This window comes from Carlito syrichta, unplaced genomic scaffold (assembly GCF_000164805.1).
Source record: "Carlito syrichta isolate Samal-C Ts95f unplaced genomic scaffold, Tarsius_syrichta-2.0.1 Scaffold303599, whole genome shotgun sequence".
In the NCBI taxonomy this organism is placed as follows: domain Eukaryota; kingdom Metazoa; phylum Chordata; class Mammalia; order Primates; family Tarsiidae; genus Carlito; species Carlito syrichta.
The window spans coordinates 187,932-207,986 of record NW_007247695.1 but is presented as its reverse complement, the minus strand read 5'-3'; the positions used below and the strand labels follow the sequence as shown (position 1 = coordinate 207,986).

At 41.0% G+C, this 20,055-nt stretch overlaps 1 protein-coding gene across 2 annotated transcripts in view; it reads left to right on the top strand.

Annotated features, from left to right (window-relative positions):
- Positions 1 to 20,055, top strand: part of GRIN2B (glutamate ionotropic receptor NMDA type subunit 2B) — a 253,183-nt gene that overhangs the window by 136,579 nt on the left and 96,549 nt on the right. For both annotated transcript variants that reach the window (XM_021712674.1, XM_008058696.2), the window contains exons 3-7: positions 4,692 to 4,894; positions 5,691 to 5,862; positions 6,073 to 6,226; positions 8,981 to 9,106; positions 12,493 to 12,722. In XM_021712674.1, the coding sequence (XP_021568349.1) occupies positions 4,692 to 4,894; positions 5,691 to 5,862; positions 6,073 to 6,226; positions 8,981 to 9,106; positions 12,493 to 12,722 (885 nt within the window). The remainder of the gene's footprint in view (positions 1 to 4,691; positions 4,895 to 5,690; positions 5,863 to 6,072; positions 6,227 to 8,980; positions 9,107 to 12,492; positions 12,723 to 20,055) is intronic.

The following is a 20,055-nucleotide window of genomic DNA, read 5'->3' as shown; positions in this document are numbered from 1 at the left end:
AATTCTTCATTCAGTTTTTCTCACTGAATTTTCTCTGAAATTTTTCCCATAAGTCTCATTTCCTGCTATTCTCTGCATCTGCAGGATTATAGACCCCCACCACTTCAGACATCCAAGACAAGCATTCAAGACATTTCCTCACTGTGTCTGGCTTCTCTTTCTCTATTTGCTACTTATTATTGTTCTTGCAAACTTTTCTGTTTATAAGAGTTTCACCATACTTCTTCTCCCTTGAGAGAATAATTGCTTGAAATATACCTTGTTCTTCTACATAAATATTTCCTTTTTAAATGTTATTTGTTTACTTATTTTCAATCTGTCTCACTTCATACAGAATTTGAGGTAACTACCTAAATGTTTTCTTTAACATGAGCCGTGATTATTGGCATTGGGAATCTGATATTCATGGTAGATTTTCTTTTTAAAAAAAGTTTCTCCTTTCAGTCCTCAGGGATTCACCTAAATTTCCTTTTCACTAAGATTATCTTAAAAAAATAAGAAAAAAATCATGAGTTTAAGACAAACTAATATTTTGTAGAAACAAATCAGATAATTCCCTGCCTTCAGGAAATAACCACCAAGAACCCCTCTTCATTGAAATCATCAGTTAGTTGAGTGCCCCTGTCCTGAGGAGACCATGGGGGATTATTAAATTATGTGTAAGACACCTTAGAAATCCCCGCAGTTATTTTTATGGATATAGAAACTGAGACCAGAAAGTTTTAGAAACTTACTTAGTCTCAGAAGTACTCAGAGATATGTTAAGAATTTAGTTTAGAAGACAAATAACCTGGCAGGTTTTAAAAAATCATTAAAGAAGGTAGTAAATAGCATGAAATAATGAATGATGTGGTTATTCTGGGCAGTGGTGAGCTGGTAGATGATTAACAACCAGGGGAGGGGGTAGACACAAGCAGCCTGATTTGTGTTGTTTACTAGTTTCATGGTGCCCATGCCAGTTTCAGGCTACCAACCTGATGCCCTTGAACAAGGAGCTGGGAAGAAATGAGCACAATCCACTTGGCTCTCAGGAGTGACAGAGATCGTCCGCCTAGAGTGAGCAAGTCTGTAAGGAGGAAGAAAACTGAGCTAGACCATTTCTCCCTGTGCCCTAGACACTGCTGTGAAGGACGGCCATGGTTTTTCCATCCAACAACTGTCCCAATCTGCCTCTTCGCTCTTGCTCTTTCCTTGATGAATAAAGAACTCTCCACCTAATGAGCTATGACTTATACCTCAAGGCCAGTCAAAGATAAGGGTCTCTGTGAGGTTTTTTCTGACCCTTTTGGAAATAATCTCTTCCCTGCTTTGAATGCCAGAATACTTTATTTATATCTTTTATTAGGGTAATTACCAAAGCCTATCTTGGTATTATTGTCAGTAGATGGTGTCTTTCCCCTCTAGACTGTCCTTGGAGGACAGGGACCATGTCTTACTCCTGCATTTTCAGAGAAGCGGCACAGGCTAGTGGGTAGGAGCCCAAGGTCTAGAGTCAGACTGCTCAGCTTCAAGGCCTAACACTGTACTCACTTGCTGTGGGATCCTGGGAAAGTCAGCAAACCCCTCCGTAATCATCTGTAAAATGAGACCTTAAATGTGAGTCTCGATCTCCCAAATTTGTTGTGACAATTAATGAAATTGCTAGATAGGGTCAGTACCTAGCACATTTAAACCCTCAATAAATGTTACATAGTATTCCTATCTCTAGCATATAGTCAAGTGCCTAGAGCAGAATTGGTGTGCGGTTGTTGGTTGCACTGAGTTGATAGGAAGCAAGGATATGATGCAGTTAGCTTGGTAGGAAGTTGAGGAGGGGTGTACGAGAAGGAGCTGTATGAACAAGCTATTGTTGAAGAAGAATGGTATACTTAATAAAAACCAGTGGATTATAGAATTATAAAATCAGAACCCAGTATCCCTGCTGTGGAATGATGAACACAGGGCAGGGTATGATCGTCTGTGCTCTCCCTTCACCCCATATGCCAGATACGGTACCTCTATAAAGAGGTATTACTGTTGCAATAGTAATATAAAGAGGTATTACTGTTGCAATAGCTTTTATAGACTGCTGTTGATTGAGATATCCCCTTTTCAATGTTGTGCATTTGCTTTCTAAAACATCTCAATGCTGTATTTTAAGTACAAATAATGTTAAATTTTATTCTATTTGGTTCATCCATCATCCAATGAATTCACATCTCTTCCGAACTTGATTCTGCGATGCAGTATATTTTCTGTCCTGCCTAGTTTTGTGTTACCTGCAATTTTGTGAGCATGGCTTCTACTTTGTTTTCTAAAACACTATACAGGCCACTTCTGAAAACACAGTCCTCTGACATGTAGTTAGAGACTTCTTTCCATGTTGGCCATGATTTATAGATCATTTTTTTTTCCTTTTTGGTTACAGATTTTAAACTCCTTTCAAATCTATCAAAGTATGCAATAATATGCATATTCTATCATCTTGTTCACAAGAATGTCATGAGAAACTGCCACAATGCTATGTCTGCAGCATTTCCCCCCCCAGTTATAGAAAGTCTATTAGAAAGGAAAATGCTGCGAGTTTATTGCAATCTGTTCCTAATTAACCTATGTTAGTTCCCAATATCAACAATATCCTTTTCCGAGCTGAACAAGGAATTCATGATTCAAAATAGTGAAGTTAATTGTGGCAAGTTAGGCTAGGCTCAATGTACAGACCTTGACCATCTAGTGAGGCGTTAGCACAGTCCTGAAGGCAGTGAGAAATGGTCGAAATTTTTGAATCAGGATTATATAACAGAAGTGTGTTTTAAGAAAGCCATCTGGTGGCAGTGTCCACAACGGGATCTGGGGGGACCCTTATGTGAAGTGTGAAGTTTCCCGCAATAATCTCAGAATGGGTTGCTGGACTACGTTAGGCTAGGCTAGTAGCAATAAAGAAGAAAGATAAATGTGGATTAAAAAATCAAAAGAGGCTATTGAGGGAAGATGATAAAGGATTTTTAAAAATCACAAAAATAAGTACCTTAGGACTTCCCAGCCACTTTCACATTATTGAATGTACAGAAAATAATACAGGTTTGGCCACTGTGGTAAATACAACTGCTTGGGGATGGAGGTGACCAATGTCATGGGACCCCAGGGCTGGGTTTTCCTCTTTCAAGCACCACCTGTCCCCAGCCACTGGCAGAGGACATTAATATCTCCACATGGTTGGGAAGCTGCTTGGACATTTCTGCATTAGAAATAAGTAGTCTTAGCCATATGAGGAAAAACTTACACCAAAATCAGGATCCAAAGTTCAGAGAGAAGTATATGTATTTTACAAAGCAAACGTTTGGTTCAGTGCACAATTCTGAACAAAGTAGCAAATTATCATTTACACATTTGGATGAAAACCAACCAGCATCAGTTCAGGAAGCACTGCGTAGGAGCCAAACAAGACAGCACAGGCCACCAAATCACTACCCATGTCATCATACAATGACACAAGCACAGTGGCTGTACGGGCCACTAGGCAAAGAAAGAAGGGAGCCAGGGTTTTACTTTAATATGGGAATCCAAGCCTATTTTCTTGAAAATGTATGAAGTGCTGCCAACTTGCTGCTTCTTACTGATTTCTGTAGTTAATAAATTAAGCAGTTTTGTAGCCCTGGTGCCTCACCTGTTCTGCTAATTTGCATTGCTGCATGAAGGAACTTGTAGATTGAGAAAATGCAGGAGTTTGCAATCCACAATTCCTTGTGATAATTGAAGATGCTCAGTTATAGAAAATTAGAAAGTATTCTTCTTCCTCCATTAAACATAATAACAGAGAACAAGAACACACCAACAAAGGAATGCCGATTCTATTGTAAAAAAAATAGCAATGAATGGCTCTTCTGAAAATTAATGGAGCCAACACATTTCTCCAGATGGTCTTCAGCAGGCTGCCATGGACATGAGTCAGGGGCACCCGCCTTTCACATTGGAGTTCATGTGGGTGGTGCTTCCGGTGTTGGGATGCCCAGCCTGTGTGGCCATTGGTGGCAGCTCACAGAGAGACCTATCGGATTCATCCAGGGCTTCCACCTAGTCCAAGCATTACCTGTGAGTTCCCTTAGCCCAACCACACTCCCTTTCCAGATGAACTGTGTTAGTATTCTTTAATCCCAGTGTATCATTTTATTCTGATTCAGATCAGCCTAGCTCTCCCCACTGGTTCTCCTTTACAGCCAAAACACATCCTTCTGGCTCATTTGCTCCCATCGTTCCATTGAACTTTCCAAAGCTATTTGTTGCTCTCACCATCATGCCCCCACATAATGCAGGAAACACGGGCATCCTCTCACACTTGCTACAGCTTCAGTCCAGTACCTACCACACAGCGTTGCAAACAGTTGCTTACATTTCTGACTCCTTCACTCGGTGTGAGCTTGATGAAGGGCAGATTGATGTTTCTTTAAGCCATGGGGCCTAACAGGGTGTCAGCACATAGCAGGTCCTCATTTAGTGGCTGGTAAATGAGTGGTGAAAGCGAATGTATTGCCCTTCTTACATTTGGGCACAGAAGTCTCCTTTTGGACATATGGTTTCAAAAGCATTTCTCTTTCTGTTACATACAATGCCTGTGCTTGTTGGACTTTGTTTATCAGCTTTCTGGGAAGATGCTAGGCCAGGCTATTATGTTGTGACCAGTGTTTTCTGAGTCTTGTGTTCATCCTGTGCAGGTGGGGAAGTGGAAAGACAAGTCCCTGCAGATGAAATACTATGTGTGGCCCCGGATGTGTCCTGAGACCGAAGAACAGGAAGATGACCACTTGAGTATTGTGACCCTGGAGGAGGCGCCATTTGTCATTGTGGAAAGTGTGGACCCACTGAGTGGAACCTGCATGAGGAACACAGTCCCCTGCCAGAAACGCATAGTCACTGAGTACGACATCCTTCTCAATGGCTCTGGGTGGCACAGGAGGGCAGATTCGATGCAGCTGTTAGCACCTGGAGGGCCTGAGACCTGAGGCATAGATTGAATTGAGCACCATGTTTGATTTCCAGTTGCTACTGAGGGATGGAATTACTGGCAACCCTGTAATCTGATGTCTGGTTCTGTCCAGATGGTAACCAGTGAAAATGACTACTAACTTCCTCTGCCAAAGTTCCTTTGGCCTTGCCTGGCCTCAGTGACCAGGGACCTCAAATTTCTGGAGATTTAAATTGGCTTTTGGTATTGAAAATGTTTTCTCAGGTCAGCCTATCCTGAAATTTTGAGATTTAGAACCATATTTGGAAAGAGATAAAACTCATCTATGCTGTTAAAAGTCAGAAAAATGGTTCGCTTTGGTGGGAAGTGCCTGAAAGTGGGGGAAAAAGGCCTCTCAGGTGCTGGTAACTTTTCTGTTTCTGGATGAGAGTGCTGGTTAAAAGGGTGAATTCAGTGTGTGAAAATTCATCAGACTGAACCTTTAGAATATGCACCCTTTCCTGATGTATACTGTACTTCAAAGGAGCATTAAAATTTGTGAGAAAACATGGTTCAATGTAATGAGACAATGAGAATATTGCAGTTCTGTAGTCTGATGTATTTCTTCACTGAGATCTGGCATAAATTATGCTGAGCTGTGAAAGGGGCCTGCTTTGAGGTTGGAGGGATTTCTGTTTAATGACAAAGGGCAAAATTTTGTCTCTTGTACAAAACCTTGTTTTTTGTTGTTGCTTTTTTAACTGGCTAGGAATAAAACAGATGAGGAGCCAGGTTACATCAAAAAATGCTGCAAGGGGTTCTGTATTGACATCCTTAAGAAAATTTCTAAATCTGTGAAGTTCACCTATGACCTTTACCTGGTTACCAACGGCAAGCATGGGAAGAAAATCAATGGAACCTGGAATGGTATGATTGGAGAGGTGAGTGCCAAGAATTAAGGGCCATGTCTATTTTTCATTTTTTTGTTTTGTTTTAATATTTTTAAAATCAGGCTCTTTTTATGAATTTCGGGAAATATAAAATAGTAAATAGGAGTACTTTTCCTACCATACAAAGAAAACCACTGCTGGGCCATGAATATTCTTGCCTTCCGGAGTGTTCTAATTGGAGCATTGCACCTTTCTCTTCAGGTGGTCATGAAGAGGGCCTACATGGCGGTGGGGTCACTCACCATCAATGAGGAGCGATCGGAGGTGGTTGACTTCTCGGTGCCCTTCATAGAGACAGGCATCAGTGTCATGGTGTCACGCAGCAATGGGACTGTCTCACCTTCTGCCTTCTTAGGTAAATGATGGGTTTGCTGGTGGAAGGAAACGGGCATAAGGACAGGGAGATGGAATAAGGAACACCCGAAGGGGCACATGGCCAGGCTTCTCTCAGCCAGCAGGTGGTCTGCTAGGAGCTTAACTCAGTCAGGGACTTCATCTGGGAGACTTCAAAATTGATTACTCTCATACAGGAAAACTGAAGAACACCCAGACAAATAGGAAGGCATCATGCCCCATAAGAAAACAGTGCTGAACTGGTAATCAGAGGAGCTACTGTTGTACTGTTTCTGTAACTTAGCATTTACCTTGAGCAGATTTGTTCCATGCTGGGAATCAGTTTCCTCATCTACAGGAGAAGGCATTTCAACTAGCTGATCTCTGAGGCTGCTTCCTGCTGTAATAATTCCTAATTCTGGATATCATCGAAATATCTATTTATTTTGAATAATCTTCAAGAATTGAGCTCAGTGTTACCAAAAAAGGTTTTTTGTTTCCACATGAATTTTCTGAGGCTCTGCCAGAGAGAGCTGATCTGATTCTTCCTCCCACCCCACCCTCCCCTTACCACTCTCTCCAGCATCACTTAAATGTCAAAAGCCTCAGATGTGATAAAAGACTGGGTGAGATGAGGCCAAGATTTCAATTAGATGAGGTCTTTTGTGAGCTCACATCCCATATTTTTCACAGGGGCTATGGAGCAAGGGGTTGGAAAATAGAATGTCACCTTGAAAACAGAACACTGACCTGGGAGACAGGAGGCCTGGTTTGGTCACAAACAAGCTGTAAGCCCCTGGACAAGTCACAGTCTCTCTAAGGGACATCAACATTTTTTTTTTAAACGGGGCTATTAGAGTAGACAGTGACTAACATTTCTCTAAGCTTTATCCACAGGAAGTTAATTCAATTAATGTACTACAAAGTGGCGTTATAGGCTCCATAGAATTTCTCTATAAATTACTCACGTTTCTTAGTTAATCTTCTTACTCACAGTGAAGCACATTCTGGCCTTGCTAATTTTATGTGAAATGTTATTAGATAGCACACACTGTATGTATTAATCCTCATAACTGCTGTGTTTAATTTATTTGCTTTATTTTCCCCTTTGCAAGTACAATTGGAACATCAACAGATACAAACAAAAACTACATTCTAATTCTAACTCTGTCAGTGTAGCACTAACCTTAACCTCTGAACTGGAAGAGGCAGTGGTACACTGATATAGCCCTGAGATGGCATAGAAATGCCAGGCAGAATGTAGTTGTGTCTATATTCAGAGGAAGAGCAGTTTGTTAGTTGTAGAGATAAAGGAGGCCAACATTTATTGAACATTTACTATATAATATGCTGGGCATTATTATTATTATATTAACTCGTTGATCCTGTTATTAGGTCCACTTTATGGCTTAGGAAGCTGCATCTTAGACAAGACATATTAAGCCATTTCCTAGTAGCCTTTTAGTTGGTAACTAGCAGATCTGGAATTAAAGTCTCATCATGGTAGCCTTCAGAGCCTGTGTTCTAGCACATATGAGGCCATTTCAGAGCTCACCTCCTAATCCAGGAGCCAGCATGCTGGACAGAGACAAATATGCAACATAATACAATGGGGAAAACAGGTTTTTTGCTTCAGAGGACCTCAGTTCATAACCTGACCCTGCTGCTTTCTGATTATTTATAAAATTCAGAGACCTTGACCTCTCAGTTCTAGTTTATTGCTCCAGAGAATAGATATAGTAATCCCTAGTGAAAGGGCCATTAAAAGAATCATATGTAGTATATGGTGAAAGTACTTTTTAAACTGTAAAAACCAATACAGATGTTTGTTATATTTTGTGTGCAGAAAGTTTCTCGGGGCGGGGGCGGGGAGACACCATAGCAGTGATGCTTTTACTCGGTTATTTCCCAATCTTAGACAACAGTAAAATCGGGGCAGAAGTGAAATAAATTAGAGTCGAGAGTGGAAGGTGTTTGCCACACCACTGCATAGAGGCTTTGAATCATACATTCTACCCTGGCATCTGACTTCTGTTGAAAGGTTTTGCATTTCACAGTCAGTTTGCTAAGCTCTGGGCCTTTATCAAGATCTTTTTAAATTGATTAAGTGACCGGGCTTTTATAATTCCTTTGGGAGTTCAATAATAAAGTAGGTTTCAGAGTAAGAAATATATTTTCTAATTTTCAGCCAATTTTTCCCTTTTCTAACTTCATCTTTATTAATGATTTGGAAGATGGAGAAAACGGCATGTTAATTCACTTAGTTATGAGTTTACAATGTGCTGTGACAGCTAAAAAGGCCAGGACTATTTTGAGACACAATTGAGGGAGCATTGTATCATGGGACAGAATAGCGATTGTCCCTTTTTATAGGCCTTCAGAGAGATGGCTTCTGGAATATAGTGTCCAATTTCTGATCACCTCCAAGTCAGAGAAGTATTTAGCTCAACTGGGAGGGATTCAGCAAAAATAATTAAAGATATTAAGGAAAGCATGGTAGAACATTCTTATCTCTACAACCTAAAAAGTTCACGAGCATGAGGCTGGCTTCCTTACGTATTTGACAGGAAAAAAATCCTCGACATGCCCATCAGGGGTTGTTCAGGGACAGTCTCCTGCTTCTTAAACTAGGCCCTGGCCCCTGAAGGCAGGCAACACTCGTGGTTTGTTCCCCACCCTTCAAAATACGAGTCTGCGTGAGCAAATGAAGATGTCAGTTAATGAGAATCTATTTGTTCTCTGTTTTAACCCTGAGCGCTGTTTGTTTCTTCCCCAGAGCCCTTCAGTGCTGACGTGTGGGTGATGATGTTCGTGATGCTGCTCATTGTCTCAGCCGTGGCTGTCTTTGTCTTTGAGTACTTCAGCCCTGTGGGTTATAACAGGTGCCTCGCTGATGGCAGAGGTAAGGCCAGTGGGAACTTTTTCTAGTTCTGCCTTTTTTCTAGTTCTTAATCCCAAATTGCTGGACTCCTCACATGTTATCTGCATCTTCTCTAACTTACCCATTTCTGAAAAGGAACCCTCAGCCTTCTAGATCACCAACTTGGTGTCTCTCTAGAAAACTCCAATTAAGATGTTAGTTTGAATTTATATGCCTCCTCTCTGGTTTATGCCTGGCCCCAAGCCCAGTTCCATCCCTAAGTAAAGGAGAGGAAAGACTGGTGGTAGATACAGGTAGCATAAACATATCACAGGAAACGATTTTGATAACCTTAGGCTGTGGGCTGTTGGAACAGATGTCACTAACAAAGCAGACTGTACACACATATTAATAAGAGTAAGGAAAAAGAAGTTTCCCCAAGGCATATGCAGGTGGTTGTGGCTGGTAGAGCTCCCCACAGCCAACAGATCACAGCTGAGGCACCAGATCTCTAAAGCATATGCCCTTGGCTCAGTCCCCCTGCCAGAGAGTATGAAAGTTGAGTGTTTGAAATAAAATGGGTGGGAAAGACCAATTCTCATCTATAGCTACTATTTGGGTGGTCCAGTTTCCTGGATGGGTAGGCCCACAGATGTAAAGGCTGCCCGTGTATTTGAAGCATTTATAACACGTTTTAAAATTCACTAGATTTCTGGAGGAGGTCATGGGATCTCTGTAAAAGCTTCTCCCACATTTCCTTAGATGAAGAAACATTCCACCTTCTCTGAGTCTTCATCCTTCCAAAGTGTGAACTGTATCCTGTAATTATTACCTCCAAGAGGAAAGATTCTTGACCCTGACTACTTATAAGAATTATCTAGTCCTCTTTTGATGGGCAACATGGTTGGTTCTATGTTCTTGCTACTGTGAACAATACTGTGATTAACATATGTGTGCAGGTTTTTTTTTTATAGAGTGATTTGAGTTCTTCTGGGTATATTCCCTGTAGGGGGATTGTGGGGTCATATGGAAGGTTGATTTTTAGATCTTTTAGGAATCGCCACACTGTTTTCCACAGAGGCTTTACTGGTTTACACTCCCACCAACAGTGTAGAAGTGTTTCCTTTTTGCCACATCCTCCCCAGCATCTGTTGTTTTTTGAGTTATTGATGATAGCCATCTTGACTGGTGTTAGGTGTATCTCAGTGTAGTTTTTAATTTGCATTTCTTCAATACTAGTGAGGCTGAGCATTTTTTCATGTATCTGTTGGCTGCTGGATAAAAAAAAATATGGTACATATACACGATGGAATATTACACAGCCATAAAGAAGAACAAAATCATGAACTTCACAGCAACCTGGATGGACTTAAGGTCTATAATACTGAGTGATTTTTCACAGAAACAAAGAACTGAGTATCACATGTTCTCACTGATAAGTGAACCTTGAACAATTATCGTAATACTATAAGAAAAGGATTGGCAGTAGCGGGAAACTGCCAGGAGGGGAGTGGGGAAGCAAGATTGGCAATAGTGAGAATCTGCCTGGGGAAGTGGGGGCACACCTCATCAACAAGGGTACCTGCATAATGAACATTTGTATACCTAACCTCGAATTATACCCCACATCTTTAAAATAAAATTTTAAAAGTTAAAAAAAAAAGATTACTTAAAATATCTTAAAAAAAAAAAAGAATTATCTATGAAGCACTTAAAAGATACAGGTACTTGGACATCATTTTCGGATTCACTAAGTGTAGGTTGGGGCTTGGACCACTATATATTTCAAAATAATGGTTATCTTGGTTGCATGTTAAAGTAAAATAACCAGTCTCACTTCATACAAATTTAATAAGAATCTCTGGGGGTGGGATGTCAGGCAGCAATATTTTGTAAAAATCCCCCTTATGCTTCTGTTCAAATGTACAGTCCAGGTTGTGAACTGCCCCTTTTACTGAAGTACTTCTAAATGTAGATCTACCTTATTTGGTTTGTGCATTCTGGGTAAAATTCTGGATGTCTCTATGGTATAGTATAGTCGAGGGCTTCCCCCTGTACTAAAGAGTCATCCAGAAGCCATGACCTCCATCAGGTAATCCCATGAGTATATATGTAGGTCGACATTGTCAAGAACTAAAGTTAGTGTACACTGCACCCATCTCCCTTGATAAAAACCAGGGAGTGAAAATCCAGATTCACGAAGCTCAGAGAAAAGGTTTACAATCACTTACTTTACCAAAGATGCTTGTCTTCACAAAGGAATTCACCGTAGGGCAGCTTGAAATATTATCTCCTTAGAGCATTTTACAATTTACAAAACTTTGATTTATAAACAACTTTCTAGTTACACATCTGTTGCATGAAATAAGGTCCACACACACAGATGTGTGTGCACAGTTAGTATCAGGTTCGACAGGCATAGTCTCTGATGATTTAGTTGTCTGAGCAGATGCTATCAAGATCACAGGTAACATCGTAAGACCTGCGCTAATATGCTGTAAAACTGTGCAGGCAGATGTTCGTTTCTGCAGTGGAGGGACTACGTGGAGATCCAGATGACAGGCAAGACTTTACCATCACCAAGCAGAGGCAGCAGTGAGGTCATAGCATGTTTATATGCAGAAGCCTAGGTGCTGTCTGTGCAAAGGTCAGATGGAGGGAAGTCAAAGTCAAAGACAGTTGCCTGTCTATCCTCAGATTCCTATGGCTAGGCCAAGAGTTGATGATTTCCTCCCCGGGCTTTCTGATACTCTTTTACACAGAAGCTACTACTGTAGGAAACCAGTTGGGAAGTGTTGGCACTGGAGTGGAGTCAGGGATGTCTTTGGAATATTGATTGTTAAGTGCCAGAAGCTAAAGAAAAAAAATCAGGAAAAAGTTCATTCAAAGCCATCTAACATCAGTCTATTCTATGTGAATAGACTTGGAGGATGTTTATTACAACGGTAGAAAAAGATCTTATGCAATTCTCACTGACATATTTGGAAGTTAAAATACTTTCTTGGTAGATACAAATATAAAACTTAGGAAAAATGATAGTAATGACATAATTGTGACTATAGTGCAATAGTTGGCCTTTGTTATTCAGTTTTGATGTGATCTTGAAGGTACTATATATGGGGGCAGTAAGATAGCTCCTCTAGGGCCCAGACTGAGTCATGACTGTCTATTGGAGAAAGATCTCACACACACCCAAGGTCTCTGGCTTTTCTCCCAAGAAAACCTCTTTTGCCCTCCAGAGGGTCCCAGGAGAAGAGAGGTACAAACTCTCAAATTAGGAAACTGTCTATAAAAGGGCTTGGTTTTAGTTGAAGGGTTTCCTGCTCTGAGTATGTATGGACTTACCAGCTCTGTGTATCTGTAGGTTTAAGTAGAACCAGTCACTCTGGATTAATTTCTGTTCTTGTCTTTTTGTCTTGTCATACCAGAGCCAGGAGGCCCCTCCTTCACCATCGGCAAAGCTATTTGGTTGCTCTGGGGTCTGGTGTTTAACAACTCCGTACCTGTGCAAAACCCAAAGGGGACCACATCCAAGATCATGGTGTCGGTGTGGGCCTTCTTTGCCGTCATCTTCCTGGCCAGCTACACTGCCAACTTAGCTGCCTTCATGATCCAAGAGGAATATGTGGACCAGGTTTCTGGCCTAAGCGACAAAAAGGTAAGAGACCTATTGGAAACCTCTTGTCTTTCCTGTTCTGAGTTGAGCTCAATGTTCTCACGTACCTGTTAATTTTCTGAATCTTTAGAATTGAGAGTTCTTTCTTATGTTTCTTTGTATTGGGACATAGGAGAAGAAATCGGTTTCCCTACTGAAATAATATGACTTCATGTTGGCCTCCTGATTTGTGAAAGGTTGTCAGCAGCACGCCCTGAGCTACAAATAAGGGGCTTGGTATGTTGGCAACCTTCTGAGCCCATAGTGGCTCCTATTGGATACGGTAGGGTGGCCTATCAGCACAGGGCTGCTGGTGTGGGGTGTTATTAGAGGGCTGCCCCTGTGTACCGACACTGAAGGGATGACAGTGTTATGGCCTTATTTTCTTCCCAGTGGGATTTGGCTGTGGGCTCTCTCTTTGTTCCTCTGCACACTCGCGTGTTCCTAGGTCTGAGCAGGAGGGTTGTTCACATTGTGTCTTGAAGAGAAGTAACTGCTGTTTAACTTAATGATTGCCTCTGTGTGGTGCTGATGACTGGGTTGCCCCCATACTAAATGCAGGCCTCCCTGTTGGCCTGGGCTCTCAAGAGAGGAAGAAAAGTGTCTGCCCGTCTTCATCATTTCTGGATGAGGACGTACAAAACCTATTCTAAATACATCTGACTCTAAGTTTGCCTAAAGCATCACAATTTCCATGGAAGATCTGTCTCCTGAAACTATGTAACCTGGATGGTCCTAAACTAGTGACAAGTGCTACCTTTATGAAAGTTCTGGTAAAACTCCTGGCCAAAGTAATTTTGGAGACTTTTGCTTACAACACATTGTTTCCTCAAGATTTGAGCAATGTAATTTTCTACCTCTACTCCCACTCCCAGTATGAAGCTATGAGATATATACAGATGTGCCTTTAGACCAAATAGTGCTTTATCACATGGATTCCTCGAACATAAAACCCTGAACACTTAAAGTGAATGCTTTGAGGTGAGCAAAAAGGAAGAAATAATCTCTTTATGGGCTCAGGATCTGATTCCTCCATCTACCAGTCTCTAATCATCAAGAACACTCTAAAGCATGTGCAGGAAGATAAATAGCATTCTGAGGAAATGAAAAAGAAATATAATATACTTGTATACATCATATATATGTATTTTACTATGTTTACCTTTTGTTATCTCTCTCTGACTTTTCTTCTTCCTTATTTTAAAAAAGATTCTCTTTCTTGTATTTAATTCTCGCTTACCTTGAAGCTTTTATTTACTTTCCTCATCTAACTCATGATTTATTATACATTTATTCATATATTCATCCATTTATTACTTAATTCATTTTTAAACCTTTTTTTTTTTTTTTTTTGAGTTGGAGTCTCACTCTGTCGCCCAGACTGGAGCGCAGTGGTTGCTCCCGGCTACCGCAGCCTCGACCTGCTGGGCTCCGGCGATCCTTCTGCCTCAGCCTTCCAAGTAGCTGGAACTACAGGCGCGTGCTACCACAACCAGCTAATTTTTTGATTTATTATAGAGATGAGGTCGTGCCAAGTTGCCCAGGTGGGTCTCAAACCCGCGGGTTCAGGCAATCTGTTCACCTTGGCCTCCCAAGGTGCGGGATTACAGACTGAGCCACCAAGTCCGGCTCATTTTTAAACCTTTATCTGTCTCACTGTTCCTTTATCAACATCTTTCATCATGATCCTAACTAAAATTTTTGTTAGACACCTCCCTTCACATCCCCTGTTACAACCATCATCACCTTTTTCATGACTGTTTCTATAACCTAGGCAGTTGTGGGGCTGAGAGCAACTGCTTCCTCTGGGCTCAATACTCGGCTGTGGGATATGTAAGGTGGACCATGCCCAGCTGCTGTAGTTTGAATGTTTGCCCTCCCAAACCTCATGGTGAAATTTGGTCCTGAATGTTGGGCTTCATGGGAGTTATTTGGGTTATGGGGGTAGATCTGTTGTAAATATAGTAATATCCTCATTGGGATGGGGGGAGTGGCTGAGTGAGTTTTCACTTTATTAGTACCCACAAGAGTTCCCCCAAGAGCTGGTTGTTAAAAAGAGCCCGGCACCTCTCTTCTCTCTCTTGCTTCCTCTCCTGCTATATGATCTCTGCCATGCCAATTCTTCCTTGCCTTCTGCCATGAGTGAAAGCAGCCTGAGCTTCACCAGGTGCCCAATCTTAAATCTTTTAAGACATCAAAATCAGGCTGGGTGTGGTGGCTCAAGCCGGTAATCCCAGCACTTTGGGAGGCTGAGGCGAGAGTATTGCCTTAGTCCAGGGGTTTGAGACATTATTGGTGAGACCTATAAATCAAAAAATTAGCAGGGTGTGGTAGCATGTTCCTGTAGTTCCAGCTACTTGGAAGGCTGAGGTGGAAGGATCGCCTAAGTCCAGTAGACTGAGGCTGCAGTGGCCATGAGCATGCCACTGCACTCCAACCTGGGTGACAGGGTGAGACTCCAACTCAAAAAAAAAAAAAAAAAGACAAAAAAAGACATCAGAATCATGAGCCAACTAAACCTTTTTTTCTTTACAAATTATCCAGTCCTTTATAGCAATAAAATGGACTAAGACACCACCCTAAAACGTAGATGTGACAGAAGCTTGATGTACCATGCCTTATATGTAGATCTCTCAAAGGTGATCTCTGACAGGTCTTTGCATCAGGACATGGGAGTTTCTATGGGAGATTTGTCCCTGAAACTATGTAACCTGGATGGTCTTAAACTAGTGATAGGAACTACCTTCATGAAGAGTCTGGTAGAAGTCCTGGCCAAAGTAACTTTGGAGACTTTCACTTATACGTTTTCTCTTTTGTTTCCTCAAGATTTAGGAAACATAATTTTTCACCTCCACCCCCACCTTCAGAATGAAGCCATGAGATATAGACATATGCTTACATCAGGATATGGCAGAGATATAGTGGATTATATACCCACATGGAATGTGGCAGGACAATGTTAACTTGCATGATACGGCAGAGGTGTTGTGCATCATGTCCCCATGCATGGATATAGCAGAGTATGGCGGGATCATGTCACTATGCATCCAATATAGTAGAAGTATGATAGGTCACAGCCCTTCTCAGGACTTTGGGCTATTAAGGGGGGGATCTGCTGTAGTTACAATATTTTCTTCAGATGTCTCTGAAAAGTACTTGGTACACTATGTATTTCTCTTTCTCAGACCCTTATGGGCCACACAGCAAAAACTGAATGCTCTTCTATTGGAACTAAGCATAATTGAGATGGAAGGAGATTGTTTTATTTTCTGTGGTTTTGAAAAAATTTTCATCCTAGGCTGCTTAAAACAGAGAGGATATTCTCCTGTCTGTCTTTCTCACCATGTTGGCTATGTTCTGAAAAGTTGGATTCTATCAGTCCTTTTATAGAATAAAACCATTTTTGCTTTCTTGCCTTCAAGACCTTTACAAATGATTCCCAATGTGCTTCATCTCTCCGGTCTTGTTGGCTAGTGTTTGGGTTTCTGCACCTGACATCCTAGACACCCAACAACTCCTCATCTTTTCTGACTGTGCATCTGCCTGGCAAGATTTTCTCTCCATTTCTTCACTCATAAGACTCCTGTGGAAACTTCAAGACCCTGAGGAAAGATTCCTTCATTTGTGAAGCTTTCCCTGGCTCATCTGGCTAGTTATTCATTCTCTCTTCTATCATGGCAACTATTCAAACCTTTGTTATAAGATCTATTTTCCATATTCCATTGTTATAACCTATAGACTTGTAGCTGACTGTATTTCCCTCTCTCTAACCATGATCTCCACAAAGTCTTTGTCCATAAATTGGTCATTAATAAGACCAAAAAAAAAAAATTTGTAGAGAGAGAGGAAGAGAGGTTACATTTACTTAAGAGCCTCTGGCAAAAACAGTGGACTCAGCATTATAGGCAAAGAAGGCAACAAGTCAGTAAGAGCCCCTTAACAGCTGTTTAATTTACAAATGGTGATCTGATAAATTTCAGAACTTTGCAAATGACAAAATAGTAAAGTGTAAGCACCCTGCCAGAAACTGTCAACATAATTTACATAATTACAGAAAACATTTAAGTAACTAATGACATATGACTGCATATCAGTGTTAGGAACAGATATATAAATCAGGAGGAGAGTTTTCTGAAAGTGTATTTAAAATGGTCAAAACTCTTACTAGTTTTACTTCAAAACACTTAAAGAAAACAAAGTCTTGGGCCTGGGATAATGATGCATAAGAAGAAGTATATTCTGCAAATTTAGAAAAAGAATAAAGACATTAAAACAATATAGTTGAGAATAGAAATGAAGTGATTTTGAAGATTATTTTTCAATATGATTAGTTTTTCATCAAGGAAAGTAACATTTAAAATGCAAAAGGATTCCTAAACTTATTTTGACTATCACAGGTGACATAACTCAGATCAAATGACAAGAATCTTGGAGTTGTGATGGAAAGATATTTGTAGCCATTAGATTTATAGCTTTTAAAAAATTATCTTCAATTTTTTGGCAGAAAAAGTATACTCAGATTTCATTATGTGAAGGTATAAAACCAGAGTTAAATTTCCATGAAAACCTATTTTTGTGCTCCTTTTCACTGGATGGCTTCCATTTTGCGGTAGCACAATTACAGTGAATTCAGAATTATTCCACTACATGGTGAACCTAAATATGGGTGCAAGTTCTAACATTTAGCAGCCCAACTGTACATTCCATGAGATCCCCCAGTGGGAGGAGGGTGTAAGGGAGCTAGTGACATCACTCTTCTCTTAACAAAGAGCTCGCAATGCTAATTCTCATATCTCTCACCCATCCAGATGGATTTCTCATTTTGCAGTCTGCCAACCATAGTATGAGAAGAAAGAGCTTGGCTAGTGTAGGGGGTAGACATATTTGGTGGTTACTTCGTACCGTATATATATATATATTATCTGTATTACCTTCATACAGGTATGATTATTCCCATCTTACAAAAAAGGTTACTGAGACTCTGGGAAACTTAGTAACTGCCCTAAGTCACACATTGTCAAATGACAGAGCCAGGGTTCGAGTCTCTGTGTGTTTGGCTCTAAAAATTACTGTGCCATGATGTTTTCCTTGTAACTAGTCCTAGGGACACAGCTAAAGGTTGGTACTGATGCCCTTGCCCTCACTTTCATATTTAATTTCCTACCCTTCATGTAATGACTCTTTTGATTCCTCTTAACCCTTCTCAGGGCACAGTACACTACCACTACTATTACTACTAATAATAATGATTGTCATTGTTATAACTATTATTATTTAAGGTGGGATCTCACTCTGTTGTCCAGGCTGAAGTACAGTGGCATGATCACAGCTCACTGCCACCTAGACCTTCTGGGCTCAGATCATTCCCCTGCCTCAGCCTACTAAGAAGATGGGACTACAGGTGTATGCCACCACACCTGGCTAATTAAAAAAAAAAATTTTTTTTTTGTAGAGATGAGGCGTCACTATGCTGCCTAAGCTGGTCTTGAACTCATGGACTCAAGTGATCCTCCTGCCTTGACCTACCAGAGTGCTGGGGTTATAGGCATGAGACACTGTCCCTGGCCATTGTTATTATTAATGTAACTTGAACAGTAACATCTCAGTTAAAATTTTTTCAGCTCTTACATGCCAGGCATAATGCCAAATACATTACATAGATTATCTTATGTAATGGTGCTATTAATATCTTTTTTCGTAGATGAGACAACTGAAGCTTGGAGAGAGGTTAAGTAATTTGCCCTTATGGTGTTCCTGTCTCCCTATAACCCCGGAACAGCATGCCACCCTGTTTAGACCCTGATGCTTTTTTATGCTTTTTCCAGTTAATCACTTTTCTTTCTACCCTCCCATCTACCTTATCAAAGTTTCACATATTACATCCTTTTTCTCTATTAAAAAATAGCTATCTAATTATTTGAGCCATAATAATTAGTCTTCTAACATTTGCACTTTATTTAATAAGTCTTTTAGAGACATCACTGTAAACAGCAAATAATGGTGATTTCCAGGACTTAGGCAGGCTGATGGCCCTCAAATTGACTTTAGCCTTGCCATCGAGTGACCCTGACCTTTAAGTCACTGTTGGATGGTGGAGAGTGGTGACACCAGGAGCGAGAAGGGTCAGCTATGGGGTCAGTGGTATTTGGGGTCAGGTTGAAGGAAGCCCGCAGGGAGGTAGAGGCTGCTGAGGTCACAGAAGGCTGCTGTGTGGCCTTCACACATTCCTACTGCCATTGTGACAATGCCTGAATTATATATTTTGCCATTCTTTTCCTCAAGGAACTAGAAGGCCTTGATTAACTTTCAAATGTCAAAAAGGTGCTCATCTATGTAATGAGGGCAGCTGTCTTTGCCCGGACCATTGGAGGTACCATCAGGAAGACCATATCACACCTAAATGAGGACCCCATAACTTTCTAAAAAATTACTATTCTGTGTTTCCAAGGGTCCTTTAGGGGTCTGGAAGTAACTTTGTATTCTTTTGGGATACAGGCAGGGTATGAGTTTTAAACCAACATGTAGGCAAATAAGTAAATATGCATTCTGGAAGAAAACCAGTCTAGTAATAAGCATATTTATGCCACAACTAATCCGGAAGGTTTGGGTGGTTTTGGAGCATGTGTGAGGAAATGCTTTCCACTGCACGAATGTATTTTCCTGCCCTATTAACTTTGGGCTGGAAGCCAGCAGGAGATAGCCAAACTCAAGCACGATCTGTCACACCCTGGTCCTGGCCCAGACCATCTCCGTCAGATCATGGAATACAGGGCTTAAAATAGCTTGCTTGGGGAAGTGGCAGTCATGACTAACTGGTCAGGGAGCTAGCATTGAGGGTCTGGGCTGGACCTCCAGGTAACTGAGCAAAATGTCAGGGTGTGATTCATGCGTGGGAGTCCTCTGGGGCTGTCAGGCAACTTGGAGCTGCTGATCAAAAGCATATCTGGAAAAAAAATCAGGAGAGTAAAACTTCACCAACCCTGGGAGTGTATGGGTTACAGAATACACATGGGTCGGGGAAGGGACACCTTCCCTTTTTCTCTTTATTAGCAGAGCCGGTCTGACCCTGTGCATCCTCTAGAATTTGGTACTTCCGCTTCTTCTCTCAGTCTTTCAAACTGAGTATTTCTCACAACAGAATCAGATTCAGTTCTTCTTTTCCTGGAAGAAGAGATCAACTTCCCATGAAAGATTTGCAGGGAGACATGTTTTACAGGCAGAGACAGACTTCTTCTTGCTGGTTAATTTAATTTAATTTAATTTAATTTAATTTAATTTTTTTTTTAGTTGGAGTCTCACTCTGTCACCCAGGCTGGAGTGCAGTGGCCGCTCCCGG